Raw genomic sequence first — 26,760 nt, 5'->3', positions numbered from 1 at the left:
TAATTTATGTAATGTCATTTATATCCCATCTTTGTAGCTGGTACAATAATTTAATGTCATGAGGGACGCCTGAAAATTCATCATACTTGTGTAGATAATTCCCCTAAGAGAGAGACTTTAAACTCTGGCTATGGCTACACTGTGGTTGGTATTTCGGTATGCATTTGTATCCCAATGAACGTTGCACTCAAAATAGCAGGGTTATTGGGCGCGCAGGATTCCGTTTCTGCTCGCCCACATCATGCAAGGGGCGAGCAGAAGCTTCCAAATAGCTGCTGATTTCGAACTTCGGTTCCATTGGGATGGCACCGAGTTCGAAATAATTTACGCAGTCTGCATGGCACAAAGCACCTGTTATTCCGAGTTACGCCACCGCATAGCCGCAGCCTCTAACAGTCACGACATCTTTTGCCCGTTCAAATACACACACGCATTGAAGACACAATCAAAACAATTCATAAATTCACGTGCTGCTCAGAGGTAAGACTGAGACAACTAAGTGGAGAGATATTACCTTGTATTGAGCTGACTTCTGCTGGTGAGAGAGACAAGCTGCTGAGTGCAACAGGGTAACCGTCTGGTTCAGGTTGTCATCAGCAGGTATAAGAGACCTTTTTCTGGTCAGGAATGAGACGTGTGTCCAGCAAGTTACGTCGGTATTGTCACTGAGTAAACACTGGAACTGTAAAAGTAATAACAGCACATGTATGTAGATGTACATTTAACGACAGGCTGCACCTCCCTTGCCAGCATGCTCAAGACCTGACAGGTCCCGGACAAGAGAGTTTGTCAGATGAGGGGAGGTGTAGGGCTTCTCCAGGCAGACAGATTGACGATCCAGGGCTGGTGCAGCCCCAGCCTGCAGCCTCCCTCCCCAGGCCGGCTCCCAGGAGCTGCCATGGGGCTCCAGGCCAGCTCTGCCCCTCGGGCTGCCACAGGGCAGGGAGGGGCTCTGGCTCCCAGTCCCCTGCTGCTGGGGGTTCAATGAGGGTACTGTGTCTGTTGTGGAAGCAGCCTGCCTCTTGGGACGACGGTACCAGAGTGTGCGGAGGTACCAGTGTGTGCGGAGCTGTCCTGTCCATAGGAGGAGATGAGGCGGCCAGCCCAGGCCCTGAGCTTTTGGGGGCTTTGTGATGGTCACCCGTACCCCTAAGCTGGGGACAAGAGAGGACTGCCTTGGGGCGGGGCAGGGCAGGGCATGGCAGTGGGAGCAGCTGCAGGGAGTCACCTCCCTTCTCCCGGCCCCTTCCCTCTGCTCTCACCATGCAGCCCCAGCAGCAACATACTCCATGTCAGCCTGGGGGACACACTGCTGCAGGAGGGTGGACGTGAGTGCCATGTACCTTGAACTTGAATTAACCAGAGCTAATGAGCTTAATGAAGCACCAAGCTGCACCTGGAGGGTGGACCAGGGCCAAGCGAAGATGAAACCCCTGTGGGAGACGGAACTGCGTGGTGAGCCTAACGGAATAAGATAAGAAAGTGGATGAAGGGGAAGATCTGTGCAGTTCTTGTCTGATTAGTGGTGGCAGGGCTTGCAGAGGGGAGCCAGGATGGAGCCAGAGGGAAAGGGCCTGGGGAAGGCCTAAGCAGGCCATGTCTAAGGAGGTAGGGAGGAATCTGACAGCAGCTCTTAGCTGTTCGCGGTGCAGTTGCTGGACAAGAGCCCAGAGGAGAGGAAGCTCCTGAGATCCCCTGCTGGCCACTGGACAAACGACCCTGAGGGAGAGGAGAAAGGCACTGCTGAAATTTGGGTCTGGGCCTCCAGGGAAGGGGTGAAGTATCTGGATGAGTGAGCGCAGAAAGGGGTGTACTTGAGTTCAGTTTATTGGACTCTGTCCACTTTGGAAGAGAAGGAACTAAACTTCTGGTGCCCAGAGAGCTGAGCAACAAGAAGAGGTGGACAAGAGCTGTGGAGCTGGAAGGGCCGTTAGCAGAGGGCTCTAGGCAAGGAGAGCCTATCACAGGGCATCTCCCACCATGATGGGTCGTGTTAAGGGCAAGTCGGCTCTTCTGCACACGCTGCTGGGTTTTAAGAGAGTCAGGACAGAACGATGACTATTTGTAGCAGCAATATCGACCAAGCACTATCACAGGAGAGTCCCAGTCTGCACAGGTCTCTTCTGCCTGCACACCTTTTCAGCTCCAGCCCTTCTACAGACCTGGCTGGGCCTCGTCTTCCTCATGCCCGTGGAGCTCTGCACCCCACCTGCTACACGGAATTCTCTTTCCCTCCCACCTAGAGGACTCACCTCAGGATCTTGCAAGACTGCTCTTTAGCGCCCTGTACAGGTGCCTCCCTGCCTGCTCCATGCAGACCTCCTGGGCTTCCCCAAAGTCCTTCCTTGACCATTTGGGGTTGCTACCTGTCACGGTTTCCCCAGAGCAGCCCCAATTTGAGGCAGCTGTCCTAGAAAAAAACTGTCCGGGGCTCAGCAAATGCTGCCAGGTGTCCAGTTTATGGGCTCAGAATCATCTCAGATGTCTCATGTTTTGTCTCTCACAGGTAGCAACCCCACTCCTACTTTCTGCCCAGGGCCTTTTTTGCCTCCGCTGGCTTCCCACCCCCTCCCTCCAGGCAATCCCATAGCTGGGGCTGCTGAGGTGCTGGTACTCAGTACTGGCACAAAAAAAAAAAAAAAAGAAATCACTGTTTCTGCCCCTCCTCGAACCTCACCCAGGCCCCTGGCTGAGAACCTGGCAGCTGTGCTGCATTATTGACACCACGTTTCTCTAAATTACTGCTTTTCCTAACCCTCTCTCCAGGTAGACTTCCTGCTCACGTGGTTAGGCTTTCACCTGGCACATTGACTGAGCCAGGTAATTGGATCCACAGTTATGACCACAAGTGAAATCAGGGACGTGGGGTTAATTTTACCACACAACCACGTGCATGGGCACTTCCGGAGGAGGAACCCCACCAACCATCCGGCAACTGGAATGAAGCAGGGCACCAAGGCCAGACACCTGCCTGTGCAGCCAAAGGATGCATGCTCACACAGAGGCTTATCAGGTTTCCTACCCAGCCTGCAATTAACAGCAGAGGGAAGGTGGTGCCATTTCCACTCAGGTGGAGACTAGGTGGGGAATAAAATACAGTGACCTACATCTCCCCCCGGTGCTGCAGGAGTTATGTCACCATGGCTCTGTCTCCTTGTGCACTTCACATCAGCCCTGGAATAGTCTGGAGTGTTGCATCCAGGTCTGGGCCCCCCAGTATACAGAGGATGTGGACACACTGGAGCACGTTCAGCAGAGGGCAACGAAAATGATTAGGGGCCTGGAGCACATGACCGATGAGGAGAGGCTGAGGGATTTGGACTGGTTTAATCTTCAGAAAAGAAGAGTGAGGGGCGATTTGGTAGCAACCTTCAACTTCCTGAAGGGAGGATCTAAAGAGAATGGAGAGAGGTTGTTCTCAGTGGTGACGGATGGCAGAACAAGGAGCAATAGTTTTAGGTTATTGTGTGGGAGGAGTAGGCTGGATATTAGGAAAAACTATTTCCCCAGGAGGGAGGTGAAACACTGGAATGTGTTACCTAGAGAGGTGGTGGAATCTCCATCCCTAGAGGTTTTTAAGTCCCAGCTTGACAAAGCCCTGGGTGGGATGACTTAGTTGGGGTTGATCCTGCTGTGGGCCGGGGGCTGGACTCGATGACCTACTGAGGTCCCTTCCAGCTCAGGGATTCTATGATTCTATAAGGCTGCGGACACTGGTGGGATAGGCATACCTGAGAAGCTCCTTCCTTGTGATCATGTGGGAAAGAGAATCTCACTGCAACCTCCTCAGGGCCTTGATGGCTTCCTCTTGCTCTATCACTCCTCCCGCATGGCTAAAGATGCAGCAGGGTGCCTTCCACCCCTCAAATGGTTTCTGCCAAGGAACACAGCATTTCCTCCTAGTGGCATCCCCAGCCTTTGCACTCACTTTGGTCACTTGTGGGCAGGAGAATGAGATGAGGGTTCAAACCTGGGTCTCCTATATCTCCAAGCACTAACCACTTGACTATGCAAAAGGCTGTTTCCCACCTACTGTTTCCTAGCTGTGCAATAGGCTTATTTCCCTCACTGGCCTCCCTCAGTGGTTCCCTCCATGAAGGGAGCAGGGAGTGCTCTAGCTGGAGTTCAGCTGCATCTTGCGTCACGTTGGCTATATATCTGGCCATTACCAGAAAGTACTGGCTCCCAGTCCCTTTTTCCCTAGAGTCTGCCATACAGCTCAGTTTCCTGCTCGCGCCATTGAGCTTAGCGTTGTTCTGGAGGAGAACCCCAGCCCCTGAAACAACTCTCTCTCCTAAACAGTGTAAGCATGGGCAGGGCCTCACTCATCCTCATCCCACAGGGACCCATGGCAACTTCGACAAAAACTTGCTTGACGGAGCATGCACCCAGACTGCGGGTCTGTCGACAGAGATCTGCAGGTCAGGAGCATCCTGTCGACATCCCTGAACACCTCACGCCACAAGGAAGAAGGGGTGTCTCGACAGAGGGGAGGGTTGTGACATTTGGTCCCGTGTGGACAGACCAAATATCGGAAAAGCCTCTCCCAAGGCAACTCTCAGCAAAAGGTACACAAATGCGTTGCACAGTTTGCGTATCGTTTGCCGACAGTTCTTGGAAATCTAGACACAGCCTTCTGCGACAGCTTATTTCCAATGTACCCAAAGAGAACATTATTCTGGGCAGGAAGCTGCGTGATGTCTCCGACCTGGAGGGGTTTGACCTGTGGAACCTTTGTTTTTATACAAATTGAGTGTGACTTGTTTCGTCTACTGTGCTTGCTGAGCGGAAATCACTTGAGAGTGAGAGGCACAAGCCCCAGGCAAGAAGGGGACGGCAGCAGGTGATAACTGGGAGCCAGTAGGGCTCGGGGGGAGAGGTGCAATGAGTAGCTGGCAGAGCAGTGGCGGAAAGGTGAGGCAAATGGCCAGCAGGGCAGGCTGGAGGGAGCAGGTAGGTGGAAGGAGAATGACCATGGACCACTGGAATGAATAAGGTGTCTTATTACCTGCCCCCACTCAGGATGGAGGTGGGGCTCTGGGGGTGCACCACTGAACTTGGGGTGTGCTCTGACCAAGGGCAGTAACTGTCAGTGGGGTGCAGAGAAGGGTTGAGCAAGCAAAGGGGACATTTGGCGGGGGCTGGTCTTAAGAATCTGAGAGGAAGACGACAATGCCCAATCTACTGGGGGTTTTTGTTCATGAACTCTGCTTAGGACTTTCCCTCAAATCAATGCCAGGTTATTTCTCTCCCTTTAGTTCAAAGCTGCTTTTCTTCCCGCAGGCTCTGCTTGTGAGTGGGGAAGCATTGGCTCAGGGGTGGTGTATGAATTTCCCAGGCTACTGGGACGCAAGGGGGAAAACTGTAAGCCAGTTCTGTGGGGGGTGGATGGAGAGTGGTCCCTAGATATTGAACCCAGCCCTGGCTGCTCCTGGCAGAAGGGTCCCAAATGCTTTGGGGGAATGTATCCATCCCCAGAGCTTAGGAAAGCATTTCCAGTAGTGTTGCAGGCACCAGTCACAGAGCCCTTGAGGCTGGGGGAATGTTTCCCATAATGCACTGGGGAAAAATACTTTCTCTAATGTATTTGGGGTGACAGAGGCCCTGGAGGCCTGGGATATATTTCCTGCAAGGTAGTAGGGGGGAGCAGAGATTCCTGAAGAAACGTGGCCCAGGAAACAGGGAAGGAACGGGCCTGGGCTACAGAGCTGAACAACTGTCTTGTTTCCAGCTCACGGGTGTAGCTTGGGAAGTGGGAAATCACCCAACGCAAGAGCTGCTCTGTGCTGCTAACTCCCTCCCAGTGGAAGGATCAAGGTGAAGGGCACAGGAGCCTGAATGGATAAATCTGGCTGGCAGCAGGAACATTGGGGAATGAAGGCCCCTGTACACAGCTATCCATCTCTGCCTGGGCACAGACCTGCATCAGCAGGCCCTGACATCAGCAAGAACAAGGCAGGGCCAGCCAGCCAGCAGAGGTATTTCCTGGGTCAGATGGGGGAGGTGGTATCAGATTCCTGCCCTAACCTGGCTCTGTGCTCACTGCAGGGCTGAAGCTGGTGCTCAGCACCAGACCCCAGTACCCCACGGTCCTCTAACTCTGCCGGGCTCCTTCGTACCCAGCACTAGTGCGCCTTTGCATGCTATGCACCGTGTCAGCTTCCTGCTGCCCCAGCCAACTCAGCACCTCCCACCGCTCGCCTGAGCAGGGCTTTGGGGCAGCTGGTGCCTATCCTGTCGCCTCCACCTTCCAGGAGGATGGACCTGCTGGAGCTGGCGATCTGGGCAAGGGCAGAGGTTCCATGTGCAACCTGGGCCTTGCATGTAAAGTTGCAGCAGCAATGTGCCCATGCAATCGGCTCCTTGAAGCCTGCGCTGGCAGTGGAATCCAAACTCTCCGCAGCCTCCTTGGCAGCCCCATCTCTTCTTCTCCTCGGTCAGTTTACTTTCTGCTGCCAGCCTGCAGTGCTGCCATCATTCCCAAAGGCTGCTGTGCAAAGGGAGAGTCCTGCCGGGCTGCATGAGTGCATCTGAGCACTTCCACCCTTGGATAGGCTCCCAGGTGACAGCTCCAGCTGGCTCAGCCCTGCCAGTCAGTCCAGTCCACACCGGTGGTGGAAGCAAACTCAGGTCCAAGTGGTGGGCCCTGGGTGCGCTCTTCCGAAGAGGGAATGGGGTGCAGCCAGCGTGGGGGGAGCGGCAGAGGAGGAACGAGTGACCTCAAGGCACTCCATTAGCTAGCTGTGGCAATGGTTTGTTGTGTGAGGCTCTGACAGAGGTGTGAGAAGCCGTGACCCTGGTTCTACCACTGGTGGGGAGAGAGGCCAGGCAATAGAAGCAGGGCTCTTCTAGACCCCAGTTTGGCCTGTGAGCAGTGTGTGGACCTAAGGCAATGAATTCACGGGCTCCTCCCCACCAGACTCCTGTGCATCTTTGGGGTTCCTCTGCTCCAGTGAGTCAGCAAATGGCCCTTCCTCTTCTCTGAACAAACTTGGCTTATCCCCCGCCTGGGCCGAGGTTTTAACCTCCCTGTTCAGCACCAACTTGCACGCTCGCGCCCCCGGGCCGCCTGTTGTGTTCCTGGAAAGGGCAGGGATTAGGTGATCATCAGGCACTGGGATTCTGGCTGTGACTCGTGGGGGAGAGTTTTCAAGTGGAACAGTCACAAATTCAGGCTGCGACCAGATTAGAAACCCTCCTGAGCCCGTAACTGCCAACGGGACCAGTGCCTGGGGTGATTTGACAACCGATGTGCAGGTGACATGATAAATCCTACGATGTCATTTCATTGTCATATCATTCCTGCAGCCCATGCTTATGCAACACTCCCCTGGGTGTCAGACTTGTACTGTGCTGGTTGTTGGTACCCAGTGATGCAAATGGGGCTTGTTGTTCCTGTTGCCAGCCGAGCTCCTTCACCACTGCTGCTGCTGATACAGGAGGCTTCTCCCCTGCACCCGCACCCAGATGCTTTGGGGACAGCCTTCAAGAGGAAGCGCAGAAAACTTTGGAGTAAACACACGAATTACCAGACAGGCTCAGAACCCAAGGGCCATCTTTTCCAGTGGCCTGTCGCTGACAGAGATAGCACCAGAGGCTTCAGAGAATGCTGCAGAAACCCCTCCCTGCTCCCCTGCCCTGCAGCAGATGGGGGATAATCTGCCACCTATATTTGCTTTCATCCAGGTTTCTAATAGTTAGGAATGAATTACAGAGCAGGCAGTACAGCACAGCCTAGTGTACAGTATACTGGATTAGGACTCCGCAGAACTGGGTTCCATTACCACTTCTGACACTGGGTGACCTTGGGAAAGTCACTTTCAACCTTGTATCTCAATTTTCCCACCTGTAAAATGGGGATAATGACACCAACTTCCTTTGAGAGCTGAGACTGAAAAGTGCTATAAACACCAGAGGTGGTGCGAAGATTTAAGATCCTTGCCGAAGGCTCTGTAATAATTAATTATGATACCAGTGTGCAGTCTTGTTAATTGTTAGTCTGTGTTCATTGCTGGGTTTTGTATTCATTGGGAAAGGGAAATGACAGCAGGATGTGTGGAGAGATGTTGGAGGAATGAGGAGGGGATGGTCTGGACATGCATATCAGGGGATGGGGTGTCAGAAGATGTGATTTGGGGTTGCCATGTGGGAGGCTTAATGCAGCTACACACACCATCAGGCAGCTTCACACACAGATAGCAGGTGCTGTGTCTAAATGGCAAATGCTGTGCATGGCAGTGCAGGGTTTGCATGTCTAACTGGAGCAGATGCAGAAAAGCCTCTCTCAGAATCATTAAATGACCACAGGAGTACAGGAATTCCTCTCTTCATGCCTTGTCCATCACAACAGCCAAGACCGCTACCACCAGCTCAGAAACGCCATCTCGCATCTCCTGCACCAGTCGGCGCCCCAGCTGTGCATCCCATGAGGTGAAGGGGACTTTTAATTTGTATACACATCAGTTTCCCTGTGGTCGGAAATTAGAGGCACTTCTTTTGAGGCATTGGAATATGCCAAACTCACAAGTGCTAAAATCCGGAGCCAAGCCCCAGAGAATCACTAGGTGAACTTGACGCTCATGAGATTTTGTTTGAAATAATAAATATTGAGGTCTCTTATTTGCCTCCTGCCTCCTTGGCCTTTTAGGATGTACTTGGTCCACACATCCAACCATCTCTTTGCAGCCCTGGGTGTTCAAAACATGCCCATGGCACAGCTAAACAACATGGGGGAAGCTGGGAAGCAACTGGAATGTTCCAGAGTGCTATGCGCTAACGGTCCAGGTGGACCATGCTTGTGCATGCTAAAAGGGCCCTAGCACACTTTGACTGTCTGCTGTTTGCTGGGAGCGATGGGGTGTTAAATAAAATTTGAGTTTCTCCTGAAGCTTCTTAACTCCATCAGCTGGGGAGGGGATTAGTCAGAAACACTCTCTCCAGCCTTGTGATCAAACTGCAAGCGTTGGCACCACTGTGCTTGTTTGTCCATTCACGTGAGCTTCGGATGCAGATGGAAATACCCCACTCTTTCCACTGACATAAAAATGAGCGTAAAATGGGCACTGCAAGCTTTAATGTCAAGGCAAATCCCTCAGCTGTGGTAACCCATGTCAGCATTACAGTACAAGGTCTGCCTTGCGTGGGCTGGCAGAAGAATCTGCCAAGGCAAGGCAGAATAGCAATTCCAGGAATCTGTTGTTCTGCTGGTCCTACTTTTTCAAAATGACTTGTTAGAGAGAATCTCTGAGTAAGAACATGGCTCTGAGCAGAGGTCAATGTTCCCTATTACACGTACAGCCATTTTCACAAAGACTTATTATTTGTATTATTATAGCACTAAGGAGCCTCCTGCATGGATGAGGCGCCTGTGGTGCTGGGTGCTATCCAAACACAGACCCAAAAGATTGTTCCTGCCCCCAACAGCTGATGATCTAGGAAGGAGAGACAACAAACTGGTACAGATGGGGAAGACCGAGGAGAAACTCATCAGCAGGATAGGCAGGGGGCTTGAAAATTCTGACCAATCTCCCAGAGCTTCTTCAAAGGCAGTTAAGAAGCAGGGAATGTCAGTGCTAAATCTGTTTCACTTCCCAAGGGGAATGATCCTTCTCAGTGCTGCAAAAATCCTCCATAGGTACCTGTTCATAGCTTCTGACCTGGCAAGGCTCAAAGGCCAGAGAGAGGTTTCTGGATAGAGCAACCCACTGGATTGTCCTCCCTACTTAGCCTGGCTCTGGGTCAGTGCATGTCAGGGCATAAGGTGGGGTCAGGACAGAACTTCCCCTCTCGTGTGTCACAGAATTAGGTGCCTTGTACCTGTTTTACATCTTCCCCTCACGCACCCAGGCCTGACTGTTGCTGGGGAGCAGAGCTGAGTTTGGTAGCGCCAAAGCTCAGCTCCGTAGTAGCAGCCCTTCCCGCAGGCGACCGTGGGATCAGCTCCGCTGTATGATGCCCCACGGATTGCAGGCCCTGCAGCAGCTCCAAGCGGGACTGAGCTCTTGAATGAGTGTCCAGTTGTCTATAAGCTCATTTCTGCCGCCAGCATGGGGGATGCCGTCCAGTGTCAGTAACACACAGTGACACCAGGAAATGGGTCTGAAATGAATGAGCAGTTTTCAAATGGGGGCCTGCAGAGAGGTATCGCCTGCTTTGGGGCTCAGAGGACAGAAACACCCCACTCCCTGTTAATCCACAGCAAGACAGGTAAGGGCTGCCCTCCGAAATGGATTGTCAGGTTGCTGTCTGGACGGCAGAACCAAGGCCCGGGGAGTGGTGGGGCTACAACTAAACAAGCAACCCAGAAGGAGGGGCTGAAACAAGGAGTGGGGTAAAGCTTCTTAAGGCCCACAAAGCTCCAGAGTGGGAACAAAAGGGAAAGAATGTAATCTTTTGCCACGGATTAATTATTCACACTCTAATCCCCTGCCCCCGCAACATGACCCTCTTGGGAACCAGCAAAGCCTGTAATGACTGGGGATTAGCTGAGGTATCTACGGTGCTGTCAACATGCCCAGTGCTCTAGCAAAGCCTGAACAGCAGCACTTAGACAGGACTGAGGTGAGCATTGCTGGAGAGCTGAAGCACATGCCTGCGCAACACCTGCTGCAGCACCAGACCAGACGCACTGGGGGTGGGGTGAATCTGTCCCTCTGAGGCAGCAGCTGAATTGACAGAATTCCTCTGTTGACCTGGATCCATCCATGCTGGATTCTCATGTGACCTAACTATGGGGCTCAGGTGCATTTTTCCCAGTGCTGAGCAATGTCAGTAGATCAATGCAATTTCTAAGTTTACACCAGACCTCAAATGCATAGAGAGAGCCCACAGCTAACTCGAGCATCCTATTGTCCAGACACACCATGGCGTTGCATTCCTAGCCCTGCTTCGTGCTCAGGTCCATGGGGACATGCAGGAAAGTGAAGATGACATGAAGGCTCATTGAGCCCCTGGGTGGATGTTCTCATTCAGATGTAATTGGTTTTAATGAAATTTAATGTGGGTAAGTGTAAGGTAATGCATGTTGGAAAAAATAACCCAAATTACACGTACTACATGATGGGGTCAAATTTAGCTACGACAGATCAGGAAAGGGATCTTGGAGTTATAGTGGATAGTTCTCTGAAGACATCCACGCAGTGTGCAGCGGCAGTTAGTAAGGCAAATAGGATGTTAGGAATTATTAAAAAAGGGATCGATAATAAGACAAAAGATATCATACTTCCCCTATATAAAACTATGGTACGCCCACATCTCGAGTACTGCGTGCAGATGTGGTCTCCTCACCTCAAAAAAGATATATTGGCATTAGAAAAGGTTCAGAAAAGGGCGACTAAGATGATTAGGGGCTTGGAAAGGGTCCCATATGGGGAGAGGCTAGAGAGACTGGGACTTTTCAGTTTGGAAAAAAGGCGATTGAGGGGCGATATGATAGAGGTATATAAAATCATGAATGGTGTGGAGAAAGTGAATATAGAAAAATTATTTACCTTTTCCCATAATACAAGAACTAGGGGACACCAAATGAAATTGATGGGTAGTAGGTTCAAAACTAATAAAAGGAAATTTTTCTTCACACAGCGCACAGTCAACCTGTGGAACTCCTTGTCCGAGGAGGCTGTGAAGGCCAGGACTCTATTAGGGTTTAAAAAAGAGCTTGATAAATTTTTGCAGGTTAGGTCCATAAATGGCTATTAGCCAGGGATAAAGTATGGTGCCCCAGCCTTCATAACAAGGGCAGGAGATGGATGGCAGGAGATAAATCACTTGATCATTGTCTTCTGTTCTCCTTCTCTGGGGCACCTGGCATTGGCCACCGTCGGCAGATGGGATGCTGGGCTTGATGGACCTTTGGTCTGACCCAGTATGGCCATTCTTATGTTTCTTATGTAATGTGAAACCTGAGTTATTTCATCTGGCCTTTCCCATAAAGACCTACCCTAAGCCAAAGGTAAAGAAAAGCCTGACTCAGACACTTCAGAGCCTCACCTCTGTTGCAGAAAGAATCTTACACAGTCCCAGCTTCAATGCGCTCTGCTGAAAACTGTGGGAGCATGAGCACCTGGTGGCCGGGCCTCACTCGCAAGGCAGAATGACCATACACTCCATCTTGGAACGCTATCATACAACGGCGGGTAGGTCTGAAGTCAGGTCAGGAGAAAGAAATCAGAAAGTTGACAAGTAGTTGGAGAGTCCTCAAAGAGAACATCCTGACAAGCAGATAGCAAGCCCCCAAAGACAACAGCTGGGGCTAGTAGCTGGAAGCCCCCCAAAGAGAACATCTTGGTTGTACAACATCAGAGGGTCCCAGGGGAGGTTCAGAAAAAGACCAAGGACAGAGGAAATCTTGTAACATGTTCTGACAGGCCAGGAGGATAGAAAGCCCAAATTAGGTAACAAACGCTTTAATTGGCCAGGTATCAAACCCCCAAGTAAGAAACAGTATAAAAGGTGATTTAGCAGGAATAAGGGTGTGGGCTCCTGGACACAAGGCGGAGGCTAGCAACTTCCAGTCCAGACAGCAGACCTCGGCCTGATCACCCGGACGTCACCACCACGAAAGGTCCCAACCAAGCCGTATCTCTGACTTGAAGGGCCGCTGTAACGTAGTTGTTGGTGAGATGTGGGAGCACTGGATGTTATTGGTAAGTCACATGTAATTATATACAGCTATATGTAACCTAGTGTTTAGCCTATGCCAAATAAATAACTATATATATATATATATATATATATATAAAAACCAAGTGTTAAGTAATTGTAGTTACGAATAAATGAATCAATCACTATCAGTAAATACCACTAGCTGGTCTAGCTGGGGCTGTATAGAGAATTATTGGGACTTAGAACAGCCACAGGGCATTGTGGTGTTCACAATCGGAGTGTTATTGTTCCTGGTACTCATAATACTGTGGAAACCTAGGTTTTAAAGTAGATACGCTGAATCACATATTGCTGCTACACTATATAAGGCTGCTATAAAGGTGGGGTGGTCGGTCCCGGGCCACCCGACTCCCCCCGCTGTATCACACCCCACACGCACCCATGGGACCCGGAGTAGGTCGGCACATCGTCAAAAACAAGCAGTCAGGTGCTGTTTACTCTGCAGCTCCACTCTCTTTACAGCTTTTACCAGTGTATTAGGATCCCTTTACATACGACTTAGTTGCAAAAGTACCTAGTGCAGGGGTTCCCAACCTTTTCAGTACCACTGCACACGTCAATGAGACAAAACTCCATGGCACACCCGCTTTTTTTTTTTTTTTACAGCTGAACTGATTGCTCATGAATACCACCTCTACTTACATTTACTACAGTTAGTCTTGCTAGAGAGTTTTGCAACACAGAACTGCACACAAGCAGCTAAACAAAGATCAAACGCATTAATGTTTCCAATCCACCACAGAATACACCCTCTTCGACAGCGAGCACAGACACATTTTCAAAATCTGCCTGATGCCATGAGAGGGATGCTGAGTAAATGAGTAACTACTGAAAGCAGCTCCCCTCCCTGCCAGCCCCTTAGAGCCAGCGTATGGCATTTAAACCATGTCCCAGCCCCAACAGGCTCCTGCCTTACCTCCCTCTTCCTTACCACAGCAGGGCGTGGAGGGCAGGCTCCCTACCAGTTCATTTGGGCAGGAAGCAGCATCTCAGTTGCCTTCCAGCACCAACAGGGTCCTGCAGGGTCAGGGTTTCTTCTCTCTGTGGCTCTGCAGACAGCCACCATGGGGCGGGGAGGAAACTGACCAATCCCTCTGCTAACTGGGACTCAGGCAGCCTTGCTGCTTGAGCCCTGGCTGGTGTGGGATCATCAGCTCTCCCTCCCACACCTGCAACAGCTCTGCAAAGAGCCACAGTGTGAGGAAATTGACAAAACTTCATGGCACACTGGTTGAAAACCACTGCCCTGGAGCAGAAAAATCCTCCAAGCCTCAATGCCGTGGGAATCTCCTTTCTTTCCCAGCATTTATAATTTCTCCTACAGTAAAACTATCTGAATAGCAAGAAGAACCTTGTGTCATTCTTCAGACCCCATGTCTTAAGCAAGCAGCAGGGGAGGCCCTGGGACCTGAGGCTGACCTAAGTTTTAGGTGTCGGGCAGGCCTTCGTAAAGCTGCAGCAAATGAGCCCCACCTGGTTTCACTGCCCATGTGACTCAGCTGAACAACCCTGCACTTCCCTAAAGCCTGACCCTGCTTAGTTCTTCCCATAATCTCTCCCTGTATTTTACAGCGTCTGTCTGAGGGTCCATCTGTCTGTCTTTGGCCATGTCCACACTCGCCCCAAACTTCAAAATGGCCACTCAAATGGCCATTTCGAAGTTTACTAATGAAGCGCTGAAATGCATATTCAGTGCTTCATTAGTATGCGGGCGGCTGCGGCACTTTGAAATTGATGCGCCTCGTCGCCGCTCGTCTCGTCCCGACGGGGCTCCTTTTCGAAAGGACCCCGCCTACTTCGAAGTCCCCTTATTCCCATCAGCTCATGGGAATAAGGGGACTTCAAAGTAGGCAGGGTCCTTTCGAAAAGGAGCCCCGTCGGGATGAGCCGTGCGGCGGCAAGGCGCATCAATTTCGAAGTGCCGCAGCCGCCCGCATGCTAATGAAGTGCTGAATATGCATTTCAGCGCTTCATTAGTAAACTTTGAAATGGCCATTTCGAAGTTTGGGGCTAGTGTAGACACGGCCTAGGTAACGCATTCCAGTGCTTCACCACCCTCATAGTGAAGTAGTTTCTCCTAATATCCAACCTACTCCTTTCCTTCTGTAACTTCAGACCATTGCTCCTTGTTCTGCCATCTGTCACCACTGAGAGCAATTTTTCTCCGTCTGTTTAAAGTACCCCCTTCAGTAAGTTGAAGGCTCTATCAAATCACCCCTCAGTCTTCTCTTCCGTAAACTAAACAAGCCCAGATCTCTCAGCATCTCCGCAGAGGTCACATGCTCCAGCCCCTTAATCATTTTTGTTGCCCTCTGCTGAACCTGCTCCAGCACATCCACATCCTTTTTACACCGGGAGGCCCAAAACTGGACACAATATACCAGATGTGGCCTCACCAGCGCAGAACAGAGGGGAATAACCACTTCTCTAGATCAGCTTGCAATGCTCCTCCTAATGCACTATAAAATGCCATTCGCCTTCTTGGCTACAAGGGCACACTGTTTACTTGTGTCCAGCCTTTCATCCACGACAACCCTGAGGTCCCTTTCCACTGTACTGCTGCTTAGACTGTCAGTCCCCAGCCTATAACAATGCTTGGGACTGTCATAACAAAATAAACGTCAAAGAACTGCAAGGACGCAGTGTTACAAATCTTCCACTGTTTCGTATTTTTCATGTCAGTCCAGCTGTTGGATGAGACTACCCGAGAATCTCAGTGTTCATTACAACAAAATACCAGTCCTGCTGCTGCTAACGTCTGGAACTCCTTTTTGTTTTTGAAAAAATAGGGGTCTGGCCATGAGAGGTACAGAAATATCCTGAAAATGTGACCCCTCAGCTCACTAATCAGAGGAAGCAAATGAAGAGACTGTCCAATTTCTTAAATAATTTTAAAAATCTCACGATTTTAAGACAATCTCTTGATTTTTAGAGCCTGATCACAATTTTTGGGCACTTAAGCTTGGCATCACTGAGTGATATGCATGGCCCATAGCTGCAGCTGGTATAAACTGATGGAGTTGCACCGAAATCAGGGGTGCTATGCCAATATCTACATCAGCTGGAAGTCTGGCCTCTAGCACATGGATCCAGGGGGCTTGCTCAGCAGACCTGTGCCAAGCACAGAGAACACCAAGTTCTTGGGCATTTTCCCAGTTTTCTGGTAACACAAAACACAGTGACCTTGGTGACTCAGGTCAGATCAGCCCAACCATGTTGCTCAGGGATGTGAAAAATCCACACCCCTGAGTGGATTAAGCTGACCTAACTTCCAGCATACGCAATTCTAGGGCAGCAGAAGAATTCTCCAGACAACCTGGCTCTTGGCAAGGTGGATTATGCACAGTGATGAGAGAGCCCTACTGACGCTGTGGCAAGCACATACGCCCTGGTGTTCTGTGCAGACGCTGCCTATAGTAGGCAGGGAATTTGTTATCTTCCATTGATTGCCACAGTGCCCAGAGAATTAGTTCTTGTTTGTGTGAAGCCTCACTCACTCGAGTAGAAAGCAGGAACAGGGGTTCATCTGTGTGCCACTTCAGGTCAGCAGCTGCATACAGATGTTCCCCTGTTAATATTTAAGGGTTTGTGTCATGGGTGAGGCTGCCCTGGAGGGGGTCCTGCCGACCTAGCGTGGCAGTTTCCGCTCCCCACTTCCGTTTCCTCCTTCAAAGTTAGGGTGACCATATCTCCCTGTCCCAAATACAGATATGGGAGGGGAGGGGCAGCTCCTCCCAGCTCCGCCAAGCCCTAGGTAGCCAGGAAAGAGGCAGCAGGAGGCTTCAATATTGCCTTTTTTTATGGCAACAGTAGGGAACCCCTTTTGGGCCAGGGGCCACTGATCTAAAGAAAAATCAGCTGGGGGGGTGACAAGTGAGAGGCAACACCCCAAAACTAACCTCCCCAGCCTCGACTGCAGGGGGTGAAAGGAGAGAGGAGGCAGGGAGGCCCAAGCTTCAGGGCTTCCCACAGGCCAGATTAACTCTTTTGGGGTCCCAGGGTTAGTAGATGTTTGAACCTCCCACCCTGGGCTCTGGGGCAAGGCTAAAAATGAGGGGTTCAATATGCGGGAGGGGGATACCAAGGAGCAGGCTAGGCATGGGGTGAGGTCTGGCTGGGAGGTACGGTGCTGTGAGGTAAAGTGGGGTGAGTTCTGGGTGGGAGGTAGAAAGCTGGAGCAGTCTTAGAGTGGAGATCTAGCCAGGAGGGAGGGTGGGGGAACAGGCTAAGGGTAGGGTGTCTGGAAGGGTGGGAAGGTGCAGGAGCCAGGGTGAGTGCAGAATCTGGCCAGGAAGGAGGGAGCAGGACCAGGATGGGTGTGGGAGGTCCAGGAGCAAAGCAGAAGTACAGGAGCCAACTGGGTCTGGGAAAGCTGAGCAGGAGGCGGGTGCAGGAACTGATTGAGGCTGGGAGAGATGGACAGGAGGGGGGTGCAGGGTCTGATCAGGGCTGGGGAAGCTGAGGCACATTAGGTGTAGGGGCTGGCCATGGGGGGGCCCTCACCAGATTCTATGCTCCCCACTACTCCCAGGTACCGCCCTGCACTGCTCCTATTGGCCGAAATATGGCCACTTGGAGCAGCACGGAAACCCTCCAATGAGCAGAGTTTCTGGTGTCACGCTGGGGAGAGGGTGCGGTAGCACAGAGCCGCACTTCTTCCCTTGCAAGCCGGAGCTGGCTCTCGGGGCTACCCCCCACACAGCGGGCAGTTGGTACTGGGAAAGAACCTTGTTGGGGGAAGGGGCGCCGCAGGGCTGGATTGCCAGCATGGGCTCCCCGCTGCAGGATGGGGAAGCCCCAAGCCTCATGGACTACACTTTGAGAACCGGCATGTTAGAACGTGGCATGGCGCTTGCTGTGAATGGAGAAGTGGCTGCTGGATGGGAGTAGAGCTGTCAGCAGGGAACAGAAAGCTTTGGCCTAGATCTCACTCTTAGCAGCCTTCCCCAGAACAGATCAGGGATGGTCGTGGCCTGTGTTTGCCGTCCCCAAGGGAGGAACTGGGTGGATTGAGTGGACAGTTCATTCTCTCTGAAGCCTAGCAAGGCAGGTAAGCAGACCCCACCAGGAGAAGTAAGTAGGGGAGAGAAGGCTCTTCTAGATGACCTGGGCTGCTTTAGGTACAATACCAGGCACGCAGGAGGATCTGATTATTTCCACAGCCATGGAAGCGGAAATGGGCATTTCCTTTCCAAACCGATCTGCCGCGCAGAGAATTTAGCCCCTGACTTCCACATTGAAACAGGAGTGCTCAGGTTTAATGCGCGTGGCTGTTATACCAGTTCTCTGAGATCAAATACGGATTCACTGTAATGTGTTGTAGAAAAAGTAGGATAAGTGAACAAGAAACGCTGGCATCTGCCCCGTGCTAACTGGGACTGGAGCTGCTATTTACAACTGCCATTATCAGGGGCTATTTTAAGTTAAGTTTTCTTCTTTCAAGACAGTAATATTTCCTTGGTGATTTCCCCACTGGAACAAAAGGCACCTCAACTGCTCCTCGTTACGTGGGGATCCAGCTAATATTGGATCCAGCTATCCTCCAATCACACAGCTGAAAACTGTCCCACTTCACTGCAGTACTGTAACCAGGCACGAACCACTCCCACGTTTTGTGTCCTTCCAAAATTCCTACAGAATTCAGAAGCACCTTCCTCTTGCAACCATAGTACCAGGTATCTTCAGTCCTGGTAAACTAAGCAGGTTACCATTTAGTGATATAGTGATTTTGTCAGTTTCCATTTCAATTTCATTTCATTTGTTTTTGGTTTGTATCTCTGTGTTATAAAACCGTCATGCCAATTCGCTTTCAGCACCATTTCCAGTACAGCACTATCTCCAGACCTGAAGAAGTGGGCCAGCCCCATGAAAGCTCATCACCTAATAAATTACTGTATTGTTTTTAAAGTGCTACAGGACTGCTCTTCTGTTTTGTTAGGATACAGATTAACTCAGCCACCTCTCTGTTACAATTCAGTTTGGAGAAGGAGGGAAGATTTTGGAGTCAATCAGAAAGCTACAGCTTCAGTGCTCATAGGTTGCCAGGACAAGTACCCTTCACTATTTGCTCCATCCTTCCTTTATTCAAATGGGTGGCAAGTATCCCCTTCTTTACCGGTAGCTTATGTAGGAGCTTATTTAGACAATATATGTCCTCTGAAAACATTTCACCTCCCTCTTGATATGTGGACTGGATGTGTAGATACAGCTCTTCTCCACTCTCAGTAGTCCCATACATATCATCCAAATCCTGTAGATACTCCGCAGCACCAGCAGAAGGATTACTTGTCTGTAATGATCTGGCAACACCAAGGGCTGGTCCCTTCAGACTTTCAGCTAGTCACTGTCTTTTGATCTTATCTGGGCATTATCATTCCTCCATCAGCTCACCTACTTACTTCTCCTGGTGGGGTCTGCTTACCTGCCTTGCTAGGCTTCAGAGAGAATGAACTGTCCACTCAATCCACCCAGTTCCTCCCTTGGGGACGGCAAACACAGGCCACGACCATCCCTGATCCGTTCTGGGGAAGGCTGCTAAGAGTGAGATCTAGGCCAAAGCTTTCTGTTCCCTGCTGACAGCTCTACTCCCATCCAGCAGCCACTTCTCCATCCACTTGGTCCATCTGAGATTCAAAGTCATCCTCTCCAACAAGAGTAGATTTTATCCCAGAGAAAAACCTCAGCTTGAGATATCCAACTCTGTCATAGGAGGGAGGAATACACTGTTCCATCAGTTGACCTAATGCACTTCTCAGACTCTCATTTGTACTAGCTGAAGATGATGTAGATGTTGGGGCAACAATGGTCCTCATATCTGCCAGTTTTTTTCCCCTCTTGTTGAAACAAGTCATTCAATCTAGCCATGAAATCTGAGCTCTCACCCTGTTTGGTTTCCTTTGGGGCAGTCCGAGGCAGAAACACAAGCCAGAGGCTGCTCTCCTCAGAGCTCAGCTGGGACCATCACTGCAGGGCAACCTGATGCATGCTGAAACTTGGCCTCCAAGTTCTCCATTCCCATGAGTATCTGAGAATCAGGCAGATATGCGCCTTTGGGATCAGCTGATTGGCAGCTGTGTCCAGGTGAGGCACTAAAGTTGCCCTGCACGTAGAATTTTTCAACAACAGTGCTAGTTTGGTAAGGGAGGCTGCCATGGATGTGCCCTGGTGGGCAATTGTGCCAGGATCCCAGGTTTTGGGCACTGGGGTGCTGCAAATGAACCACAGGAAGGGCTGGAGGAGAGTGACAATAGCTCTGGGTGGGATATGAGCCTGGAACCGGATTAATCCTGAACAGAAAAGACGAAATTAAAATCAGTGGGTGTTCACAGCTGGCATTTCCAAACATCTGCAAGCCCCCATCTGGCAAATTCACCCCTCCCCCCGTCACTACTCCCTCTGAATGGTGATTACAGTCAATCCCCATTATGACAGGTTGAGCTTGGCTGCCACTTTTCAGCAATTAAATAAAAGCAGATTGGCCAGCCACCCGTGAAAGACATATCTTCTTTAACTATTCACCCCCTGAGTGCTATTTACAACAAGTCTTGGAGGCCTCATGAAAACAATAGCCAGTTCTGATCTGGGAGGCAGTTACTAACCTAGTGAATAATGCAAGAGCAAAGGGATCCAGAAACAGCAGCTGCTAACATGAGGTGTGAGTCAGCAGAGTGAGGCATACAGGTAGATGCTCTGCACAACAGACAAAGGCTCCACACTGATCAGTCCACACAAGCAACTCGCCCAAGATTGGGGAATCACAAAGCCCACAACTGCCAAATACCCAGGTGTGATGGGGTTCAGGGGTCCCCCTGCACTGCACCCCGTCCGCTGGCAGGAGTGACTCTCACTCAGCAGGTACAACAGAAGGTTTATTAGGCGACAGATGCCCAGTTTCTCACAGAAGCGACAGCACAGCAGCCAGAGACAGTCCTTCCAACCTGTCCTGGGGAGAAGACCCCGAGGGGTGCCCCTCTGGGGTGTAGCTTCCCCCTCCTCAGGCTGGCTGCCTTCCAGCTCTCCCTTTTCCTAGCCTCTAACTGCCGCCCCCGATTCAAAACCCAGCTCAGCTCCTCCCTCCTCTTTGTTCAGGCAGAGGTGTTACCTGCCAGTTGTAGCCCCAGGGTCATCCTTAGCCACTGGGAGCTGCTGCTAGCCTCAGACATCCAGCCTGACTCACACAGGCACTCCCCCCACTCCATCACACCAGGCCTGTTCCTTTATTACCTCAATGTCTGTTCTTGCATTCGTGGGCCACAAAACATTATGCAAAAGTATTACGTTCTGTCAAAATGTATTCTCTCTGCCAACTTTGTATTTTAACATGAACCAAAGCAAGTGAAACAGCAAATATAAGATCTCTTAGATGTAAACAAGTATTAGTATTAATTGTGTTCATTCTTCACACTGGCATAAACTAAAGCTGCAAAAATAAGAACAGAATGCATGTTTGAAAAATGAAGTCATATGCGAGCATGGCTCAGTTAATCTGGAAAGTCCTAGAAACACCTTCCTCCACACAAATATTCAATAGTTAACTTGTACAGAACACCTTCCCTCCAAAGGAGTCTATTTCATCTCATCCATGACATACAGCCTTCAGAAGAGCAAATGCTTTCATCAAAGACACTATTATTAGTTAACAGCACAGTAAATTTATGTCCCCAGCAGAAGTCATGGCCCCACAGAACTAGGTATAGTCCACACGTATAGCACAGAACAGTCCCTGCCCCAGTGCTCATAATCTAGAGGCCTTAGGTCAGTACTAATTCATAAGGGAAAGTATAACCCAGAGGTGAGCAAACTTTTTACATCAGGCCCCACTTTTCATCCCTGCAATTAGCAGGGACTTAAACCTGTTTAATGCAACCCAAACCAATGGCCATTTCACTTATGCTCATATGAGAAAAAACCCTTTGGGCAAGTGTAAAAAAATAAGTGTGTAGAGTGTAAGAACTTATTAATCGGTATACAAATGTGACTACACAAACATAACAGTAACATATTTCAACATTTTTAATTAGATGGATGAGCCTGAGACCCAGCAGCCGATTTTGCTGCACCACCCTTTGTGAAATTTCATACCCACTCCCCCACTTTGCTCACCCCGGTATAACCCACTGAGATACAAACTTCTGCCTGCTCCCCAGCCTTCCTTGGGCTCATCTATAGACACAGATTGTACATCATAAAATGAAGTATAACTCTAGTGCTGTAATCTGCAATGCACCATCTGCACACGTGGATCCTGCCAGCAGGTGTTAGAAGTTCCACTCTGCTACTGTTCAAAGCTCACTATGGAGCGGTTAGTCCATGGCAGGTTCACAGTAGGCTGCAGTACTGTAGTTCTACACCTTAGCTTGTCATATATCAAATTTTCACACACACAAACCTGTTGTCTGCCCTGCATGCGTTGCCTGGGCACATTCCAATTTAGGAGATCTAGTGACTGTCTGAGGTATTATTGTTACAGGCATATTTTTATACTGGTAATCATGTGGAAATACTTCTGTGCTGGCGAACTCGTTGTAGTTATTCAGCTACACAGAAGTTTAACACTATTAAAAAATCATCCTCAGTCCACTGAGAGTGGAATGTTGGCAGCAAATGTGCTTTACAATGAGGTAAATTCCACCTAATTTCTGAATGTTCCAGGCGGTGAGTGAGTGCTTGTGGCCAGATGACATATTCTATTTCTGCAGAGAAATCTTACCTCTACACTGGAAAAGGAAAACTTAACTCATACTATGTTCTTATATCCCGTCTTTCATCAGAGCACATGTGGGGTAAAGTGAGGCTACGTGATCTACCGAAGACTAACAAAATGATTTATTTGGTGATAAGCTTTTGTGGGACAGACCCACTTCATCAGATCAATGACTGAGCTGATGAAGCGGGTCTGTCCCACAAAAGCTCATCACCAAATAAATCATTTTGTTAGTCTTTAAAGTGCTACATTTCTGCTCCTTTGTTTTGTTGGAGTACAGATTAACATGGTTATCGCTCTGCTACTGATCTCCCAAAGGTCATCAGAAAAATAGGACAGCCAGGCACAAAAGCCATAGTTTTGATTCCCTGTGTGATGTTTTAATCATGAGATCCCACTCCTTTGTCTAACAGTAGAGGCAAGACATTGGACTTCATGATATAGCTTTGCAGTCATTTAACATCTTCCAATCACAAAAAGTGCTGCAGTGTTGTTGGAGTTCATGCACTTACTTCCTACTCTGGAAGGCTCTTCTCTCTGCCAAAGATCCTGGAATATACTTCAGGCCTGGTATTCTCTTCAGCAGACTGAATGGGAATGTTTGATCCAGTCTAGATATCACCCATTCTGGGAGATCCAAATAGAAGCAGTAGCCAAGACCATCTGAATTTAGCAAGATGTTAAGGAAGAATGTGAAAAATTCCCAATGCATGGGCAAAACAGAACCGACATTCCACAAGCTAACTCTCTAAATGCATCTTTTTTTTACCACCAGATCAAAGTTCCTCTTTATAGAATGCACAAGGCAGAATGGCTAGAAAAACTGTTTCTCCCATCTTCAGTTTTCAGACCCAATGAGCACCATGACTGTCAGTCTTGCATTCCTTGTGTAAACTCACTGAAATGGAAGTGATGGGTAAAAAATTAGTGCAGGATCAGGTCCCTCTGAGCAACAGGAAACCAGGAAAGAGTTGTTAAGCAGCATACAGAAAACCATGAGCCAGCACAACAAAAAGCCAGTGAGCCTAAGCAGTCAGAGTTTAGCATTTTCCCCTCACTTCTTCCCCATCAGAAGCCAGCTTCCACACATGCTTTTTGATGGTGAACAGATCATTGCTCTTGGAAAGGATACAAGCTTTTCCCACAATGAGGCCACATATGTTACTCAGGAGAGAGGAGTGGGGAATAAACCATGCCATGCAAAGCACTATCCAGGGCACCAGCACTACGGGAATGTTAACCCCAAAGAGTGGTGCCCTTCTCATCCGTGAACGGGTGGTGGATACTGCCAACATGGCAAAAGCAACTGGCGTAAATCCTTTGGCATCTGCCACCTCTAACACCCCAGAAACAACAGCATCAAATAAGAGAAACAACAGGGCTGAAGAAATGGCAAACACAAAGGTGAAGAAACAGTGCTTTACCGTGCCTACATTCTTCTCAAAGCTACCAGCAAAGTACCAGATGATAACAGCACCGCATATCAGGGATATCAGATCTTCATAGACAAAGATATAGGTCACCAGTCTGTGAACTGAACAGACAGTCCTTTTAGACAGGTACAGAGAGCAGTAAGTTTGTTTTAGTTTAATACTATTTTAAGTTTGATTAAAAGGGGAGAAAATAAAATATGAAACCATGGGACTTTTTTTTTTTTAAATTCTATCAGCCTAGGGAAGAACCTTTCACAGAATGGGGTGGAAGACACATAACTAGGACCACTTAAATCTACCCTGGAGGAAGTGCCAACTACAATCAGGATTAGTGCTGTACTAGTCCCGAGGTACATTTTCTTTCTGGTCCTTCGTCCAGCACCAGCATTTGGGAAAGTGTAATGGTCTGGAAATATCTGAACCGGCCTTTCCAAAGAGCTTTTAGCCTTGTCAGGACAAGAGGCAGCAGACCTTAATATGACATTGATCTAAATTATGGTTTTAGTTCTTTCACTTCAGCTGTAACATTAGTAGTTGACATGTCTTCTTTGACCCATCCGAAGGCTGCCCGCCCTGCTTGCTGACAGCACAAGTTTGTAAGATCTCATACGTTCACAGTGACGTAAGAACCTTGGATTTTCAGTTCTTTCTTTGATACTGGTCTGTAACTGGGCTAACTAAATCAGACATCAAACCAATTCAAATTTCAATCCATGAGAAGGGTTTCGTGCCTCAACACATCTTCTTTCCCTAACTTCTAAGATTCTTTTAACACATAAGATTAAAAAGATTATTGCGTGATATAAGTAGTTAGAACCAAAGAGAAGAATACATTACAGAATCAGCTAAACAGAGCAGCAACAGCAACGAAGTAATTCAGTACTGGGGGTAGAGAACATGGGGATTAAGGACATAAGCAAAGGAGGTGGAGTACAAATAACCAAAAGGTGGATTCTTGAAACTCTTGATATCTTAGCCTCACTCTTCTACCAGAACATTCTGGAGCCCAAGAACTCTCTTTTCTCCCCACATTACATAATTACTGCAGTTTGAGACAAAACAAAGCAGCAGAAATGTAGCACTTTAAAGACAAACAAAATGATTTGGTTATGAGTTTTCCAGGTTCAGGCCCACTCCATCAGACCTGATGTCTGTCCCACAAAAGATCATCACCAAATAAATCATTTGCTTAGTCTTTAAAGTGCTACATTTCTGCTGGCGGGGGGTGTTTGTTTTGTCTTGTTTTGTTTTTGGAGTACAGACTAACATGGCTACCTCCCTGTTACTACAGTTTGAGATGTTAACGTAGCAATCTTGAGGATAGATCCTCAAATTAAGAAAGCTCTGCACAGGGGGATGAGGGGGGCAGTGTTTCAGTATGACAGGACCTTGGGGAGGATGTGTGTGATAGGAAAAAGTGCACAGAAAGGGTGCAAGAGGGGAAATATCAATAGCTTTGGCTGGAGACACACACCTGGGGGAGACATATCACGTAGGGACGAGGAGGTGGGGATACACAGAGGTAGGCCAGGAAAGGCAGCCCTCAGCGGATGGACTGTTATAACAACGATCCCCAGGGTGAGGAGGGAGGCGGTTTCCAGCAGACCTGACCGGGGGGAGCAGCGCCCGTGGTGCCGGACAGACCGGAGGAAGAGGGCTGACTGCCACGGGGCGGGGCGGTTCCCAAGCCTCGAGAGAGCCCGGGGGCAAGGAGCTCGCAGGACGCGGGCAGGGGGTGACCGCAGCAGGGGAGGACACACGAGGCTGGGAGCCGGTCCTTGGGGATCGGCGGCCTGCGGGGGGAAGCAGCTCCCAGGCGGGCCGTCTCCTTTCCTCACCTTCCCCATCCCACACCGGACCGGGCCGCAGCGAGCAGCCGGAGGGAAGAAGCGGCTCGGGGTCCACGGCCCTGTGCAAGAGGCCGGGCGCGGACACCAGCAGCGACAGCAGCCCGGTGAAGAAGGCGGCGGTGGGGAGGCAGGGCCAGGCCCCCGCCCAGCGGCTCTTCCCCGCCATAGCCGACAGCCCCCGCTTCGAGCCCAGCTTCCGGCTCCCGCCCACTTCCGCTTCCGGGTGAACTCCCAGAGTCGGTTGGTTACCGTAGCAACGGAGCGCCGCCCGCAAAGCCGGTAACCTGCCGTAGGCCCCGCCCTCTCCTCCCGTGCTGGGGCGCTGGGGGGGAGTTCGGAGTCTCCTTCCCTGGGTCAGCCCCGGGCCTTGTTCCCACAAGGGCCTGCGGCACGTGGCACAGGCCGCCCACTGGCCTGAGCTGCAAGTGACGGATCCCCTCCAAGGGCCCTTCCCCCCGCACGGCGCCGCCCCAGGCGGGTAAAACCCAGCAGCCAGGCCGCAGGCGCTCGGGAGGTTCCCCCGCCCCCAGGCTAGAGGCCGGGCTGTGTTGCTCACCCCCCTCCGAGCCACTGGGGTCCGTGTTTCCCGGCCCTTCTTCGCAGCTGCCCCCCAAGGGTTTGGGCTGAAGGCTGAAATTCCCCCGCGCGCGGGGGCTCCCCTCTGTGCCCCCATGCAAGGAGCGTGGCGGAGGCGCTTGCAGATTGATTGATCGTATTTGACAGGGGCAAAAGCACATTTCCACGTCTGGAGAAACCGGAGTTTGCATTAACAAAAAAGTTGCAGAAGTAGCATTTCCCTTTGTGTGCCTTCATCCTGTTGCAGTGGCAGTTCGTGCCCGGTGTGCAACGCTGGCCCAATAACACACCGAGAGTGGAAGAAGAACCTTTATTTGGCATGCCAAGTAAGGCGCAGGGGGATCTCTCCTCAAAGCCTGCACACCTTGCAACAAGAAGTGAGCAATACTTATACCTCTCTCCTCCTTTGTTCCCCACCCCCCCCAACAAACCAGGGGAGAGTTTCTCATACTCCCTTTATCCATTCCTCCAGCTCAAACTGAATTTCTACTGCTCATATGACATTCCGATCTGGTAATTCCCTATTAATCAGGAG

General features: G+C 50.1%; 1 protein-coding gene across 2 annotated transcripts; it reads right to left on the bottom strand.

Moving 5' to 3' along the window:
• Positions 1–566: 566 nt before the first annotated feature.
• RHBDD2 (rhomboid domain containing 2) lies at positions 567–25,836 on the bottom strand. Of its 2 annotated transcripts, XR_012648096.1 has the most exons (5): positions 25,638–25,836; positions 23,499–23,900; positions 22,879–23,029; positions 19,545–19,949; positions 567–682 (listed from the first exon to the last, which is right to left on the bottom strand). XR_012648096.1 is itself a non-coding variant. In XM_075013495.1 (4 exons), the coding sequence occupies exons 1-4, from the start codon at positions 25,813–25,815 to the stop codon at positions 19,604–19,606; spliced, it is 1,077 nt and encodes a 358-aa protein (XP_074869596.1). In that variant the 5' UTR covers positions 25,816–25,836; the 3' UTR covers positions 17,703–19,603. The 2 variants fall into 2 exon arrangements, 1 of the variants encoding a protein (XP_074869596.1); XM_075013495.1 differs by lacking the exon at positions 567–682 and having other exon boundaries at positions 17,703–19,949.
• Positions 25,837–26,760: the final 924 nt, after the last annotated feature.

This window comes from Carettochelys insculpta, chromosome 19, assembly GCF_033958435.1.
Source record: "Carettochelys insculpta isolate YL-2023 chromosome 19, ASM3395843v1, whole genome shotgun sequence".
Lineage (NCBI taxonomy): Eukaryota > Metazoa > Chordata > Testudines > Carettochelyidae > Carettochelys > Carettochelys insculpta.
The sequence above is the reverse complement of the archived record's forward strand: the minus strand, read 5'-3'. Positions and strand labels throughout refer to the sequence as shown.

What these genes read in the sequence shown, in the direction of transcription:
- RHBDD2 (XM_075013495.1), bottom strand. Translation starts at nt 25,815, where the DNA reads ATGGCGGGGAAGAGCCGCTGGGCGGGGGCCTGGCCCTGCCTCCCCACC. An exon ending in TCCGGTGTGGGATGGGGAAG is followed by an intron (nt 23,901 to 25,637) that starts GTGAGGAAAGGA and finishes CTGTCTGTTCAG; the next exon opens with TTCACAGACTGGTGACCTAT. An exon ending in AGAGCCTTCCAGAGTAGGAA is followed by an intron (nt 19,950 to 22,878) that starts GTAAGTGCATGA and finishes TTTTCTGTTCAG; the next exon opens with GATTAATCCGGTTCCAGGCT.